Source organism: Thamnophis elegans, chromosome 2 (genome assembly GCF_009769535.1).
Source record: "Thamnophis elegans isolate rThaEle1 chromosome 2, rThaEle1.pri, whole genome shotgun sequence".
Taxonomy (NCBI): Eukaryota; Metazoa; Chordata; class Lepidosauria; order Squamata; family Colubridae; genus Thamnophis; species Thamnophis elegans.
This window is the reverse complement of record NC_045542.1, coordinates 35,511,655-35,527,651: the sequence shown is the minus strand read 5'-3', so window position 1 is coordinate 35,527,651 and position 15,997 is coordinate 35,511,655. Positions and strand designations below refer to the sequence as shown.

Genomic DNA, 15,997 nt, shown 5'->3' with positions numbered 1-15,997 from the left:
AATCTTCTTGAACAGAAAGAGGAATTCAGTCTTAATCATTTGGTTCCAATACCTCCACATGGACTGCTGTGATCTAGACACAATTGAATATTAGACCTTGAACCTGTGGACTTTTAGAAGGTCATTAAAAACCTGATTGTTTCCTTAAGAATTGGAGCCAGGAAGATGAGAGTCTATCTGAAAGAAAATAATAATTGTAAATTCCTAATTGCTTATCAAGGGCTGGTTATTTCAATTGAATCATTTTAACTACTCTACTTTATATAGGTTTATTATAAGCTGCCCATTGTAGCATCCAAGTTGAGCAGCCATCTCCATGGGGGTCAGTGCATGCATCAAATTATATGTGTAATTCCAACTAAACCTGGCACACCGGAAATGTGAATTTCACTAGAATCACTTCTACACTAAAGCCATGTAGGAACATTTATGTTGGATTGCTGCACAATATTCCTTTAGAAATCCTTGTTCATTTCTACATCCAGACAAAGAATCTTTCGCCTGGATTATGTTGCAGAAAATAATTGCCAACAAGGATTAGAAGCCCTCCAGAAGTAAGATCCCATTCCCAGGGACAACCTTGTATATCAAAGACTGTGGCTTTGGTGTAGGCAAACCATACTCTGGACTTATCATTTTTGTGCAGCAGATAAGACATCCAGGCCATCACACACTGATGGGGCCCCTGTTACTCTTTATTTATTTCATAATCAATAGCCTCCACTGTCCCGAAGACTTTTGTTTAAGACTTTTTAGTTTAGAAAAGTTATAGACCAATTTACAAACTTTAGCTGTTGTCTTGCCATCCCCTGCTAATGGAATTCCTTGTTAAAATGCATCATTTTTTATAGGCTGAACCATCTTGTTGCATTTTGTTTATTCATTGTAAAAGAACTGAAGCTAAATATTTTCAATAACAGGGTTTTTGTTGTGTGGAAAATAAAAGTAGGAAGGAGTATTAGGTATGTTCTCCAACTTTTTATAATAAAGGAAAGGCAGGACAAAAATTCTTTTTAAAAAGATTAACATTTACATGAGCAGAAGAATTTGAAGTGCCTAACTAGACTTGTTCAAAATATTATGTAAAATAAAAGAAGATGCAAACTTTCAGGCTACTTTCTAAAAAGGTTTTCTATTTGCTTCAATAACTCCTTGTTGAAAATTCAAAAAGTTTTCTTCTAACATATAACTAAGTCACTTGACACCTGACACGCCACTTTTTGAGATTTCAACAAGTAGATTGTTATTGAGGCAAATAGAAAACTTTTTTTTAGAAAGCCTGAAATTTTGTATCTTCTTTTATTAGTAACTAAAATAGGGATTCAGAACTCAATATATATTCTGAACAGCCTACTAGAGTGTCCCAAGGGTGATTTTCCAAAAGGCAAATGGACTTTCTTTGGGTTTTTTCCTTTGAAAATCATTCAAGAAACTTCTTAAGTTCTAAACTGACTGGTGGGGAATGGAAGGATTTATATTTTTTGCAGTCATCTGGTTGTTAGCACTCTGAGATTGCAAAGAAAGTAAATTCTTCCATTCCCCATCACTCAATCAGAAGTGAAGAAGCTTCTTAGATGAGAAGCAAAATGTTCTCAAAGAAAAAACCAAGAAAGTCCAGTTGCCTTTTAGAAAAGCACTTTTGGGATAACCATGATATGGATGATTGAGAATCTCCATAGGCAGCCTACTTGAGTATTTTGAGTATATAACGTATTTTTGGGAGTATAAGATGTACCTTCCCCCCCTAAAAGAGCATGGAAATGTTGATGCATCTTGTACACCGAATATAGCCATTTTCGGCCTCCTGAAGCCCTGCCCACTATCACCCCTTTGGGGAAAATGGGCTGTTTTCCCCAAAAAACGGGGGCATTTTTGCCTTCCCCCAGCCCTGCTGCAGCCTGCAAAGAACTCCTGGGGGCCGGAGAGGACAAAAACTTTTTTCTTACTTACCTCTTTGAAATCTTGGAGTGTCTTGCACACTGGTGCGTCTTATAGTCCGAAAAATATGGTAGTAGTATATTGAACAGAATCTAGAGTCCTGTATGAAAGAAAGAAAAAAACTATGTAAATATGGTAGCAAGTTACAAAAGATGTGGATGCAGTTCCAGCAACAGAAAAATTTTGAAGGTGTTTTTTTGTTGTTAAGTTTGAGACTTTTGGGAGGGTAAGTAATTCAGAACTCAAATTCTTTTCATTTAGCAAAAGGAGCACTTTATCATTCTCACAGCAAATGTGGATATGGATATTGTATATATTTGGAACAATAAACTACATTAAAATTGTATGTACATTTATTGATAGCAAACTGCCGTTAAAGTTCCTGAAATTGTCTAGATGCAATTCAACAAGATAGGTGTACATAAAAGAATACCTGGGACTCTGGTTTGAAAAAGAATTGCAATCCTTTCAAATAATTTCTGTGGGGATTGAATGGACTAGTATCTTTAAGAATTTAATCAGGAAAATTGCTTATGAGAGGTGTCAGTATAAAATTTGCAAGTTCCACATTTGACCTTAGACAAAAGGCTGAGAAACAAATGAAAATTGAAACAATTCTCCTGTGTGCTGCTCCGGGAATCCAATCATGGGTTAACTTAGCCCTCTAGCCTTGAGACTGAGTATGCAAATTTCAAAGTCACGCCTCCTCTGACTGGACTTCCGTTTCCTTTCAGTTCTATTACTCAGTCCAAAGCCTACGAGACTTATTTTCAACTCTCTCTTGATTAATTGCTAATTTTTCAAGGTTAATGCTGGATTTACTTGGTTTTCACTGTGGATTTCTTGCTGGATTGGAGGTAAGGCGGCAGATTTCTGCCAGCCGATTCCTCCCTCGCTATTTCCCTTGAAGGGATATCGGATTGCTACAGCTGGAGTGGGGCGTTCTCCGCCTGTCCTCCCTTAACTTCAGCGCGCAAGGAAGCTGAGTCTCCCAGCGCTGCCTCCACGCCGGATAGCACCCGCCTGCGAGCGCGGTCAGATCCGAGGCTGTGGCTTGTCGGAGCGGGTCTTCCCCTCCTCCCCGCCTCCCTCCTTTGTGCCCTCGCTGGAGTGGCTGCCGGAGGATTACATGGATCGGCTGTTTGGGAATTTCCCCTGCGGTTTCTTTGAATTTCGCGCCTTTGATGCCGGTTGCCTTATTTGGAAGCGTTTTTCACGCATGCGCAGTAATGCCTGGGATGAGACGGCAGAATTTGTCCGCGCGCTTGAGTTTGCGCACTGCTTTCCGCCCCTCCCTTTTCCCTCACTCGAGTTTGCTGACTCAGGAAGGAGGTCGCTTCTCTTGGTCTCTGCTTCCACGTGGCGTTCTTGGCGAGTGCTTTCAATTGCATTCCTTTGTTTCGCTGATTGAGCTCTTTCAGATTCATATCATGGCTGATCAATCGGTAGTGCAAGGTACTGTCGGGCCAGTTTCTGAGCCCCGCTCCCCTGGCGAGGGGGGGGGGCAGCCCTGGGCCTAATAGGGCCGCGACCAGGGCCTCTACTAGCAGGCCTCGAGCCTCATCTACTGTTCGGGATAAGTCGCACAAGCGCAAAGACAAAGCCAAGGTTCCCCCCAAGGCATCTGGGGCTCCCATTTGTTCCCCTCCGGTTCTGGTTCAGCAACCTGTGTCTCCGGTGAGGGTCGTTGAGCAGGGTTGGTCCCCTGATGTTCAGCTTCCCCAGGGCCCTATTCCTGAGGTAGGGGTTTTCGGGCCTCGATCCCCCCCAATTATCTCGGAGGCTAGTGGGGCTTCTCTTCGTTCACCTCCACGTGCTGGGCCTTCTGCCACGTTCACCCCCACAGATGCAGGCCTCAGGCCTCTGGAGGGCCAGGATTTGGGCCTTCCTGCTGATTTTTACAGCATGATCTCAGAGGCTATTTCCAGAGGGGTGGATGCGGAATTAGCGCGTAGATCCCAGGTCTCCAGGCCTACTCTGGCCTACTCAGGCCTGGCTCCCCAAGCAGTACAAGGGGATTCTTCCATTCTGCAAACTGATCCTCCTTCCCCTTTACACTCTGTGTTTAGCGCACAATCTCCCTTAGTGGAAGAAGGTGAAATCCAGGATAGGGAACTCTCTGGTGACGAGGGCTTTCCTGTGGACCAGCCTCCGGCCCCTGGGCTCTTCAGGCACACTCTTTTCAAATCCCTGCTGTATAAGGCCAAGACTACCGCCCACATGGGGGAGGCAATTTCTGCAGAAAGTGCCGCTGTGGGCCTGGATGCCACCGAGCGGCTCTTTGCTGAGCAGGTGGCTCTGCAAGATTTTATTCCATCCCCTAAGCTCTTTCTTGATTTAATCCAAAAGCAGTGGGATGAGCCGACCGCAGTTAAGCCCCCTGGGTCTGGTGATAGGAAGCTTTTCACATCTTCTCCAGAGTTGGAGGCTCTCCTCCAGTTTCCCACAGTGGATGCTCCCATCGCTGCTCTTGCTTCACCGGCGTTAATTCCTTCTGAAATTTCGGAAGGATTGAAGGCCGAGGACCGCAAGGCCGAATCGGTCATTCGCAAAACTCATCAGGCAGCAGCGTGGGCCTTGCGCTCAGCTACTGCAGCTTCTTTCTTTAATAGGACTTCCTTAGTTTGGCTGAGACAACTACAGGAAAGGCTGGACCCGGAGGAATTGCGCCTCCATCAGGATGTCACCAAGCTGATAGCGGCCCTAGAGTTTTCTGCTGATGCCACCCTTAGCGCGGCAAAATTTGCATCCCGAGCTGTGGTTTCCAATGTGGCTTCTCGCCGTTTGCTCTGGCTCCGCCACTGGCAAGCTGATATCAAATCTAAGTGGCGTCTAGCATCCACGCCCTTTAAGGGCGGGGCCTTGTTTGGTTCAGTGCTGGATCCCATTCTCATTGAGACTCGGGACAGACGTAAGGTGCTTCCCTCCACAAGTGCCCGTGTGACCAGAAGACCACAGCCTTATAGTAGACGGCAGCCCTTTCGGTCTGGGGACTCGGGGTTTACTTCCGCCCCCTATGTCCCCAGCTATACCAGGGGGTTCTCCCAGGCACAGGATCGTGGCCAGGACCAAGCTGGGGCCAGAGACAGGGGGCGCCAGCAGAGTCAGGCGCAGAATAGACGGTCATTCCGAGGAGCGGGCAACCGATCCTTTCGCAGATACCGCTGACTCGCAGGAGGTAGGGCCCATAGGAGGACGTCTCTTGGCCTTCGCCCACCGATGGGCGGAGCTCACGTCAGACGCCTGGGCCCTTCAAGTAGTGAGTTTGGGTCTCACCCTAGAATTTCTATCCATCCCCCCGAGAAGGTTCATCAGGTGCCCTGTGCCCAGGTGCCCGTCAAAGCGGCGCCTTATGGACACCGAGATATTTCATCTTCTCACCATCAGGGCCATAGAACAAGTTCCCAAAGGGCAGGGAGGCCTAGGGTTTTATTCCATCTTGTTCCTAGTACCAAAGAACTCCGGGGGATGGAGGGCAATCCTAGATTTGAAACAGCTCACTCAGTATATCAAATACCAAAAATTCAAAATGCACTCTCTAAAGAGCATATTGGCTTCCATCCGCCAAGGCGACATGATGACTTCCATAGACATCAAAGAAGCGTACCTCCATGTGCCCATTCATCCGGCACATCGGAAGTTCCTGCGGTTTCACTTCAACGGCCGTCATTATCAGTACCGGGCCTTGCCATTCGGCCTCTCCTCGGCCCCGCGCACGTTCACCAAACTTCTGGCAGTATTGGCAGCCTCTCTTCGTTCAATTCCAATACGCATCAATTGTTATTTGGACGACGTGTTGGTGCTGTCGTCCTCTCGAGATCAGGCCCTCCGAGACCTACAGGTCACGATGGACGCATTGCGAAACCATGGATTTATCCTCAATCTGCCCAAGAGCCATCTGCGCCCAACCACGTCCCTCCTTCATCTGGGAACCACCATCAACTCGATGTCGTGCGAGGTTTTCCTGTCCCCGGAAAGGAGGCAGAGCATATACCACCTGGCGCATCATGTGCTATCTCATCGGCGAGTACCGCTGCTGTCGCTGTCCAAACTGCTAGGGAAGATGATCTCCGGCATCGGCGTGGTGCCCTGGGCCAGGTTCCATGCGCGTCCTCTCCAGTGGTTCCTGCTGCCCTTCCAAAGAGCGCATACCAGTCACTCCCACATCAAGGTGCAGCTCCCGGGCAAGGTCAGGCGGTCCCTGCATTGGTGGATGTCGTCCAGGCTCCTCCGGGGATGTCCATTCAAGGAGCCGGACCGCGTTCAAGTTACAACGGACGCCAGCTTATTCGGATGGGGAGCCCATGCCCTGGACAGGGTGGCCCAAGGTCGATGGTCGGATCAGGAGCTGACGAACAGCATAAACTGGCTGGAGTTGCGGGCCGTCCGTCTGGCTCTCCTGCAGTTTCGGGACATTGTATCTCATCGCCATGTGCTAATCTTGACCGACAATGTGGCCTCCAAGGCTCACATCAACCGCCAAGGGGGAACGCAGTCCAGAGCCCTGATGCTGGAAGCGGAAAGGTTGTTCCATTGGGCGGAGCCCAGACTCTCATCGATTCGGGCGGAGCACATCTCGGGCGAAGCCAACACTCAGGCGGACTGGCTGAGCAGAGCGACTGTGGATCAGGGGGAGTGGCAGCTCCACCCCATTCTCTTCCAGGAACTCTCTCGCCGCTTCGGCCTGCCCGAGGTGGATCTGTTCGCTCACCCGCACAACGCACAACTTCCCCGGTTTTACTCCCGATACCAGACTCCGGGGGCGGAGGGAGTAGACGCTCTACGCAGCCGTTGGCCGGCCGGCCTTCTTTATGCCTTTCCTCCTCTCCCGATCCTTCCATCGGTCATTCAGAAGATCTTGGCAGAACAGGCGGAAGTGCTGCTGGTCGCTCCAATGTGGCCCAGACGTCCCTGGTACGCAGACCTCGTCCATCTGTCCGTTTCGCGTCCTTGGAGGATTCCGGACGACAAGATTCAGCTCCACCAAGGGGCTCTCCGGCACCCGAGCCCTCAGCTGTTGCAGTTAGCCGTGTGGCACGTGAGCGGGAGATGCTAGCGGCCCTCCACTATTCGGACGAAGTCATTTCTACAATTCAAGCGGCCCGTCGCCCGTCGACTACCCGTATCTACGAGGCTACCTGGCAGGCCTTCTGCCGGTGGTGCCGGCGCACCGGGGTCGATCCCATCAAGGCCTCGGTGCCCCAAGTTCTGGATTTCTTGCAGTCCGGCCTCAACAAGGGGTTGGCACCAAACACGCTTCGCCGTCAGGTCACAGCCTTGTCGACGGTGGTCGGGGGTGGCCAAGGCCGCTCCTTATCTCAGCACTCGCGAGTTCGAACCTTCCTTAAGGGTGCTTCCAACTTACGACCGCCGACGGTACATCGTTATCCCACGTGGGATTTGCCCTTGGTTCTCAGGGCCCTAACAGCTGCCCCCTTTGAGCCTCTACATTCCATCAGCCTCCGCTTGTTGACACTCAAGACGGCCTTCCTGGTGGCCATAACATCGGCCAGGAGGGTGTCGGAGCTAGCAGCCCTTTCTGTTCGGGCGGATCTTTGCATCTTCCACCCGAACAAGGTAGTGCTTCGTTTGGATCCGACCTTTCTTCCAAAGATAAACTCATTGTTTCACAGAACTCAAGAACTTGTCCTGCCGGACTTTTGTCCTCACCCGTCTCATCCGCAGGAACGTCAGTGGCACCATCTGGATGTTCGCAGAGCTCTTCGTCGCTATGTGAAGCGCACGGCGTCGTTCCGAAGATCGGAGGCTCTGTTCGTCTCCTTCCAGCCATCTTCAATGGGACAGAAGGTGTCCTCCCACACCATCGGCCGATGGTTGAAAGCTTGCATTGCGTTGGCGTATGACACCCACTCCAGACCGGTTCCAAGGCGAATCACTCCTCATTCCACCAGGAGTGCGGCCACCACAGCGGCCTGGGCGACGCAAGCGTCTGTAGAAGAGATTTGCAGGGCGGCCACTTGGGCATCCCCCTCGCCTTTTATTCGCCACTACAAGATTGATGTCTTCGCCTCGGCTGAGGCGTCCTTTGGGCGGAGAGTGTTGCAAAGGGTCCTTCCGTCTGCGGAGGAGCCTGACCAGCCTAGCTCCCGCCCTGGGAGTTCATTGCTTTGATATATCCCATGATTGGATTCCCGGAGCAGCACACAGGAGAATGACCGTTGTCTTACCTGAACGGTCCTTCTATGGGTGCTGCGAAGGGAATCCAAACCCGCCCGCAGCTTCGGCTGGTCAGGGCTCCGTTTGATTGTGACTCTGTGACCTGATACTGACTGGACTTGACTCGGTAGTGCCGGATGACTTGCGGCTTGTTTGAGGATTGACATAATGCTCCTTCGGTGGACTTCGTAAAGAACTGAAAGGAAACGGAAGTCCAGTCAGAGGAGGCGTGACTTTGAAATTTGCATACTCAGTCTCAAGGCTAGAGGGCTAAGTTAACCCATGATTGGATTCCCTTCGCAGCACCCATAGAAGGACCGTTCAGGTAAGACAACGGTCATTTTGAAACAATCCACTTATGTTTAGGTTCTGAGAGAATTTTTCTGACATGTGTACCATAAATGTGTTAATATTGGACATTTGTCTGAAAAGGCTTTCTGTTTCAGCTTGATATAAATAGCCCTCTAAAGGTAGTTATTATTTTGTTTTCCAGGTTACCCTCTTCTTTTAAATCTAGTAATAGAATTTGCAGCTCCCTAATGTGTCATGTTCCTTTCTGCAACTTGTAATAACTAGATCCAGTTGTAATTTGATGGTATTGGAAACTGTTTTCAAGTATAGTTTTGCTCTGAACTGCACCTGAACAGTTTTGATAAGTGTCAAAGACAAACAGTTTAGATTGTAAAAAAATGTTAATTTTGTATTCTTTGTGATTTAACTTAAAAGCATACATTTATTTATAACTAAAACCAATAATGGTTCCAATCCAGAGGTGAGTCGCTGCCGGTTCAACCCGGATTGGGCAAACCAGTAGTAGCAGTGGCGGGAGGTTCCGCCTACCCGCCCGGACGCTTCTGCACATGTGCAAAAGCATGTCCCAACCAGTAGTAAAAAAAAATATGGCAACCCCACCACTGTTCCAATCCCATGTGCCAATCAGCCTCCAAAGGACAATACAGAATACTTTCAGTTTTAATAACTAGCAGAAAAAAGAAAACCAGTACTTTGAGGTCAATATACCACCAACCCTGCTACCCAGGTGTGAAGCCACTAGGCCAGAAGTAAAAGTATATAGTTGGCCCCTCCATCACTGAATTGGCATATCTGTTACCTATCCCATCTTACCAAAACCAGGATACACTTCCCCCTCATCTGAAATCCCCCACCCCATATAATCTATATATATAAAAGCGAACTTACGCATTATCACAAAATATCCAGAACTGTAAAGCCTATAAACATGAAATTTGGCACATATGTTGTTCTTGGCTTCTAGGTGTTCACCAAGAAAGATTTTTTCGAAATGACCATCAATCAGATCATTAGTGTTTCTTTTACTCCCCCTCCCCACCTGGAAAGAATTCTCTTCCAACTTGGGCATGGACATGGCCAGCACATGACTCATCTGGACCGGGAGCTTAGACATTCTACTCCCCTTTCCCACCTGGAAAACACTCTGATGCTAAGGAATTAGATTGAGGGAGAAAAGGGAATAAGATAGGAGAGGCCTTTGTGTGGGAAGCCTGAGGGAGAGAAGGAAATAGAAGAGGATCAATGGGGCCAGCCTGAGGGAGAGAAGGGGAGAGGAGAGGAGAGGCTTCTGTGTGGCAAGCCTGAGGGAGAGAAGGGGAGAGGAGAGGCCAATCGTAACCAGTCATTAATTTTCAAGCTGTGTCAATTTATCAAGCCCGATCATATAGTTTCGTAGTGGAGCACAGCTATCCAGCTAGTATCAAATATTTTTGGCTACTTTCTGCACAGTTTCAGTACCTACAGATCGGCAGCAATATGGCAAAGCCACTCATACTGAAACCCAACCACCCCAGAAATAACCCCACACTCCAAGTGTTCCTGTTGCAAGGATACACATTATTAATGTACTCTGTCATAGGCCCTGACATCTCACTATGAGTGGAGAACCCTCTCAAGCTGCTGACCCAATTCTCCTCTTCTGCTGCCCACAAGACAGTGTCATACCCTTGGGTTATTCTATTGATGGAATTCTCAGAGGGATTCCAACGTTTCCTGGAGTCTCAACCTGAACTCTAAACAACTCTAGCATTTCAGTTGCTAAGCCCATGAAGCCCCCACTAGATTTAGGGCATTATATCTTGAACCTGTTGCCCCATTACTAAAATGCTTAGAAGTAAATCAAGCTTCACTGACACCCAGCCACAATTCTGACAGGAATTACCCAGGACAGGAAATTGCTAGCAATTTTCCTCCAGTTTCAAATTCTTGAACCTGAAGCTTGCATTCCATCATGGTGAAGCACCATGAATTGAATTTCCTGATGATCATTCTTGCTCTCTTTCAAATCTGCAACATCTATCCAAGGCACTGCTTTACCAAATACCACTTTACCTTATCCACACTGGCACATTCGACCAGCTCCAGAGGTCCATTGAAGACCCTAAGCTCTATCCAAAGTCACCACTCCTACTTCTATTCATTCTCTCCACCTGCAACTAACAGTTCCTTATGGAAATACTTTGAAAGATGCCATTTAGTGCCATCTTTAAAAAAATACTCCAAAAATAATCTGATTCCAACTTCTGACAAAAGGGTGAATTCATGTAATCTTATTTTTCTGAGAGCAGTTGTGTTTTAGATTATGTTGTTAACTGTAATTAATTTGCATACTCCACAACTGTTTTATGGAACAATGGCTTTGGTTACATTTAGATTTTTATAAGTATAAGTATAATCTTTATTGCCATTGTACTTAAATACAACGAAATTGGTTTTATCTTCCCTTTTTGGAAAAAAAAATGAGTTTATGGAAAAAGCAACTGCAAAAATCACACTACAGTGTTGACTATAGTTCATGGAACAATGAAAAGTATGGCCCATCTTTTAAAAGGAATTTACAGCTATATTTTTTGTTTTTATTAGCAATAACTCTTTTGTGTTGCATCAGAATTTCTCACTTAGAAGTGTTTCGGTATTTGTTTTCAGCTGCATAGGAAAGCTGCTACAAAGAAAATTAGCTGCCCATCTTGCAGTTCTTGTTGAATCTAGGGTTGCATAAATGTATATCTATAAATATTGCTCATTCTTTTACAACTAATCTCTCTGAAACGGGGATTTAAAATTTCTAAAATTTTCTAGAATTCTAAACAAATGTAACTACAAATGTAGATTCAAATTCATTTTTTCCCTTTCTAAAGAGAATATATTTGCACAAATTTGGTACAACAACAAAATGACAGCAAGTGAAGTTTCATGTTATACAGGTAGTTCTCGACTTACAACATGATCACATGATCAAAATGCTTGGCAACTGGATTATACTTATGACCATTGCTGTGTCCCAAGGTCATGTGATCCCCTTTTGCAACCTTTTAACATGCAAAGTCAATGCCGAAGTTTTACTTTACAGCCATGTTGTTAACTTAACAACTGCAGTGATTCACTTAACAACTATGGTAAGGAAGATCGTAAAATGAGGCAGCACTCACTTAACAAATGTCTTACGTAACAACAAATTTTGAGGACTCAATTGAAGACTTCCTGTATAAGTGACTTGTATCGGGTATTATTTTCAATCAGAACTAATGTTTAATATTGTTTCCTTAGCAGTTAATGTAAGTCCTAAGAATCTCAGTTTATTGAGAAAAATGTTGATTTTTTTCATGCTACAGATTATTATATAAATGTAACTGGTAATGGGAATTATCTTTGCTTTGATACTTCGTTCCAAAGTGTCACTGAAGTTCAGTATGACTGCCAAAATGCCTTGCTTATCTCTTGAATCTTTCATACCATTAGCAATAGTTAGTAGTATAGACCGCTAACGTTATATGGACATTTGAATGTAGAATTTATAGATTACTACGAGGGAATGAATCTGTCATGTTCTTTAACACCTAAGTTGTATATAGGAAATAAATTGGAAAAGGCCATATGCCAAACCTATGCCCCCTGAAAGCCTTATATTAATAAGACCATCTGCTCTCCACAATCAGAACCAGAAGCCTGTTTAAAAGATAAAGGATGCAAACCTAATTACAGATAGTCCTTGACTTAAACCTTTCAATTAGTGACCATTCAAAGTTACAGTGACACTGGAAAAACTGACTTGTGGCCATTTTTCACACTGTTGCAGCATCCCCAGGTCACGTGATCAAAATTTGGATGCTTGGAAACGTGTGTGTATTTATGAGAGTTGTGGTGTCCATGGGGTTATATGATCACCTTTTGCAATCTTTTGACAAGCACAGTCAATGCGGAAGCCAGGTTTATAGTAACCTTCATACTATTATACAGATTTTAATGAACTTTCTGGACACAATAGGCCATTAGCTGTAGTTCCAACTAATGAATAACGATCTTTCCCATTTTCCTTCTATTTGGCCTCAGAGCCATAGAGGGCTGGGATAGAGTGGCAATGGGGGCTTCCCAAGAGATAATTATTCTTTTGCTCTTAAAGTATTTTGTGATAGGTTTTTTTCAGTTTGTTCTTAAAGAGTTTGTTGAATAATGAACTGAAAAAAGGTGGTTGAATTTCTAGCAATTCCTACTTAAGTATGATTAATTAAGTCAAGTTTCTCTTCTGTGGTATAAAATTGCCCCCAGGGATTATTACTTTCATTTTTTGTTATTATGATGACAACAACAAATTCCCTTCCTTGTTCAGTCTACGATGTGCTATTTTCTATGGAGTGCTACTACTAAGTAATTGGGAAATAAGCAGGATGACTAAATTGTCCTCCTATTTAGCAAGCATCTCTTGGCAAGCAACACGGAGTTTCTTCACTTTGTCAGGTTGCTCTGTCTTTTATGAAAATGTCACCAAAGAGCAAAGGTTTAGTTCATCGTTGACCTGATGGAGGTACATGGTTAGTTTGTCATGATCATTGTAAAGTCTCAGAAGTAGATTTGCATCTAAAAATCCACAGCAATGTGCAGGACAGACAAGATTTAACATCTCAATCACTCACGATGCAGGACAAGACACTGTGCACATCTTCATATCTCCTGCATCTTCTTATATATAACAAGATTACATTATGAACAAATTCTGTATAGCCTACAGCGGCAGTTTTCAAACGATAACCTTTGAAGAAAAATGTTAAGGGCCATTTAAAATACTTCAGCTTTTCCGGTGTTCCATCCATTCTTCTCAAAACAGAGAAAATGGCATAAGCTATGGAAGAAGGAAGAGCTCACTGTTTTTTCTCCATATGCACTTTTTTTATAGATAAAAAATCCACACTTACCCCACACTGTGCTCACATCTTGAGATTTGCACCTTGGCAATCACATATGGAAAGTTATATAAATGGTTTGCCATATACAGTTTTCTTTTGCAATTTTAATAATGCTGACATGGTAGGTTGGTGGGATCACCTGTAATCATAGTTCATGTTAAATTTATAAGACCATGACGATACTCATTTAATACTAATTAAATTTAACATGATTACAAATTCATGTGCTGTCTGTTTTCTAGCATGCTAAATTAAAATTAAGCAAAAATGTCACTAATGTTACCTTGATGGCGCTATTATTGATAGAAGATTCCATTTTGGGTTTTCATCTTAATAAGGAACTTGGGAAAAGGGCTTGGGAACAGCTGACTGAACTCTTGCTAACACCAATTATTTCTTAAGGTTTATTTATTAAAATAGTGTCAGAATAATTGGTTACTTGAATGCAGTCAGCAAGTAACAAATATTGTTGCTATGGTGAATAGGTTGTTTCCAGTATTTTTTTTAATAATTATTTTAATATTTAGGAAAAATGATTGAATGATAATCTGAATGTGAACTGCCTGCATATGCTTATCTAATAAAGAGATGTTATGCCTGGCTGGGGAATTCTGGGAGTTGAAGTCCACAAGTCTTAAAGTTGCCAAGGTTGGACACCCCTGCTTTAAAGCAATAGAATACATGCTTGACCTCTTAATTTTGTTGTCATTATGGTGCAGATGTATTTTTGTGAAAAGAGGACTGTTAAACCAACGTTAGCAAACAAGTTGAGATTTTTTATTAATGATCTAAGAGGAACAAGTAATTGATTTCCCCAAACTGCTTTTTCAACTATTACTTTGTAAAGGAAAAAGACCTCAAGTTGTTATTGGAGAGAATAAAGGTATTATGCAAATTAATATTCCATTCCTCATGTAATATTTCATTGAATTCCTCATGCAATTCAAAAGACAGAGAAATATCTGTTAAAATTAAAAGAGACATCAAACTAACGCATCTCTGGATAACCTTTGAAAGAAAAGTGTATATTACATGTTTACTTCCTGCTTGAATTTTGAATTTCAGATCTGGAGACTTTAAAGAATTTTCACAATATCTCAAGTTACATTTGCTGTATTACTAATTTTTGCATCACCAACTAGTATTTATGTCATCAAGAAACTCATTTGCTACTTGGTCTAAAACGGATAAAAGGATAGACCTGTAATATCCCTATTTGGTGGCATGTATAAAAGCAGAATATCATTTTTCATGAAAATTATAATAACTAGTAGACCTAATAATGCATTACAGAAATCCTGCACTTTATATAAGCAGAGAGAGAGAGGCAATATTCAATATTAAGTAAATTTTTGGAGATGAAATGGATTCTTGTTCATAGATTTGGTAATATTTTTTGTATTAGCAAAGAACAGGAAAATATGGTTGTGTTGAAATTGATCCAGTTGCCATAATTGATTCTATATTGCCAATTTGAAGAAGGTTTCAGTCAATCATTGCTTTTGTGATTCTTCTGGGAGTTTTTCTTTTAGGGTTGCTAATGTAGAAAAATTTCAACATATTCTCAAAATAAATGTGTTAAAGAAACAGAACTAGTGTGTCTCTTGATAAACTACACAGTCAATCTGGTTTTCCAGCTATGAGTTTCAATCAAAGACAGTGGATTCCAGTTGATTGTTACACATGTCACTGCTTTAAATGTTGAATTCTGATCTTGGGTGGGCAAGGGACACCTTTGAGGTAGCGAAGGGTATCTTTACCTCAGGGGTAAAATTTGTACTTCTGCTACATAACTTATTATTTTTTGTGAGCTGGGAAGAGCATAGTAGAACTGGGTATGGAATCAGTGAGGTCAGTTAAAAACCCAGTCATTTTTATCCAGCAATCCTGAAAATAAGAACTGATTCCTCACTGCTATTAACAATAACCTCAGCTATATCAGCATTAGACAATGAGTTTTCCCAAAAAAATCAACTAATGAACAATCAGCCTTGGAACATAGAATAGCCAAGAAATGTTTACAGCTATCAGGAAACACAGCTTGCTATAATTCTAATCTAAAAAATAGAATTACCCTGAAAATTACATAGAATCTAGTGATAGACATTAAGAAGAACTTCAGTATGCCTTGGGCATAGAAGTCTGAATTTCTGACTTTGAAAACTACTCAGTTAATACTTTTCTAGTGCACATTTTAATATTTACTAGTTTTGCAATATTGCCAGAACTGTTCGTTTCAGAAGCCTGCTTCAAAAAAGTATGTACTAGTGCTGTGGTGTTCAACAGGTGAAACTGATACGCTTTCTGCCTCTCCCAAGGGGGTGTGCCTGCAAGTTATTGCTTTCAGGGATTGGGTGAGTTATTCTAGCATAATTTCCAGCCTGTATTTATATGATTCTGCACAGAACGATTATAACTGCAGCTACTCTCTGAACTTATATTTCCTCCTTGTTGCTGCATCTTCTTCTGAACGCTTTCTCTGAATCTCTTTCTGATTCTTCAGATTTGTCAGGATTTATTTTTGATGTGCAGTCAAACACCGTGATGGCCCAAGGAGGTACCTTTGAAAATATGAAAGAGAAGGTAAGTAATATCTTAATGGTTACTTCATTAAGAGCCGAAAATAGCATAATACTGCTTTGAAAGTCAGAAAGTATGATGACTCTCTT

The 15,997-nt window shown here is 43.5% G+C and overlaps 1 protein-coding gene across 4 annotated transcripts in view; it reads left to right on the top strand.

The window, feature by feature from the left end:
- SPATS2 (spermatogenesis associated serine rich 2) overlaps positions 1 to 15,997 on the top strand; it is a 63,273-nt gene that overhangs the window by 21,462 nt on the left and 25,814 nt on the right. For all 4 annotated transcript variants that reach the window (XM_032209208.1, XM_032209207.1, XM_032209206.1 and 1 more), the window contains one exon: positions 15,832 to 15,911. In XM_032209208.1, the coding sequence (XP_032065099.1) occupies positions 15,832 to 15,911 (80 nt within the window). The remainder of the gene's footprint in view (positions 1 to 15,831; positions 15,912 to 15,997) is intronic.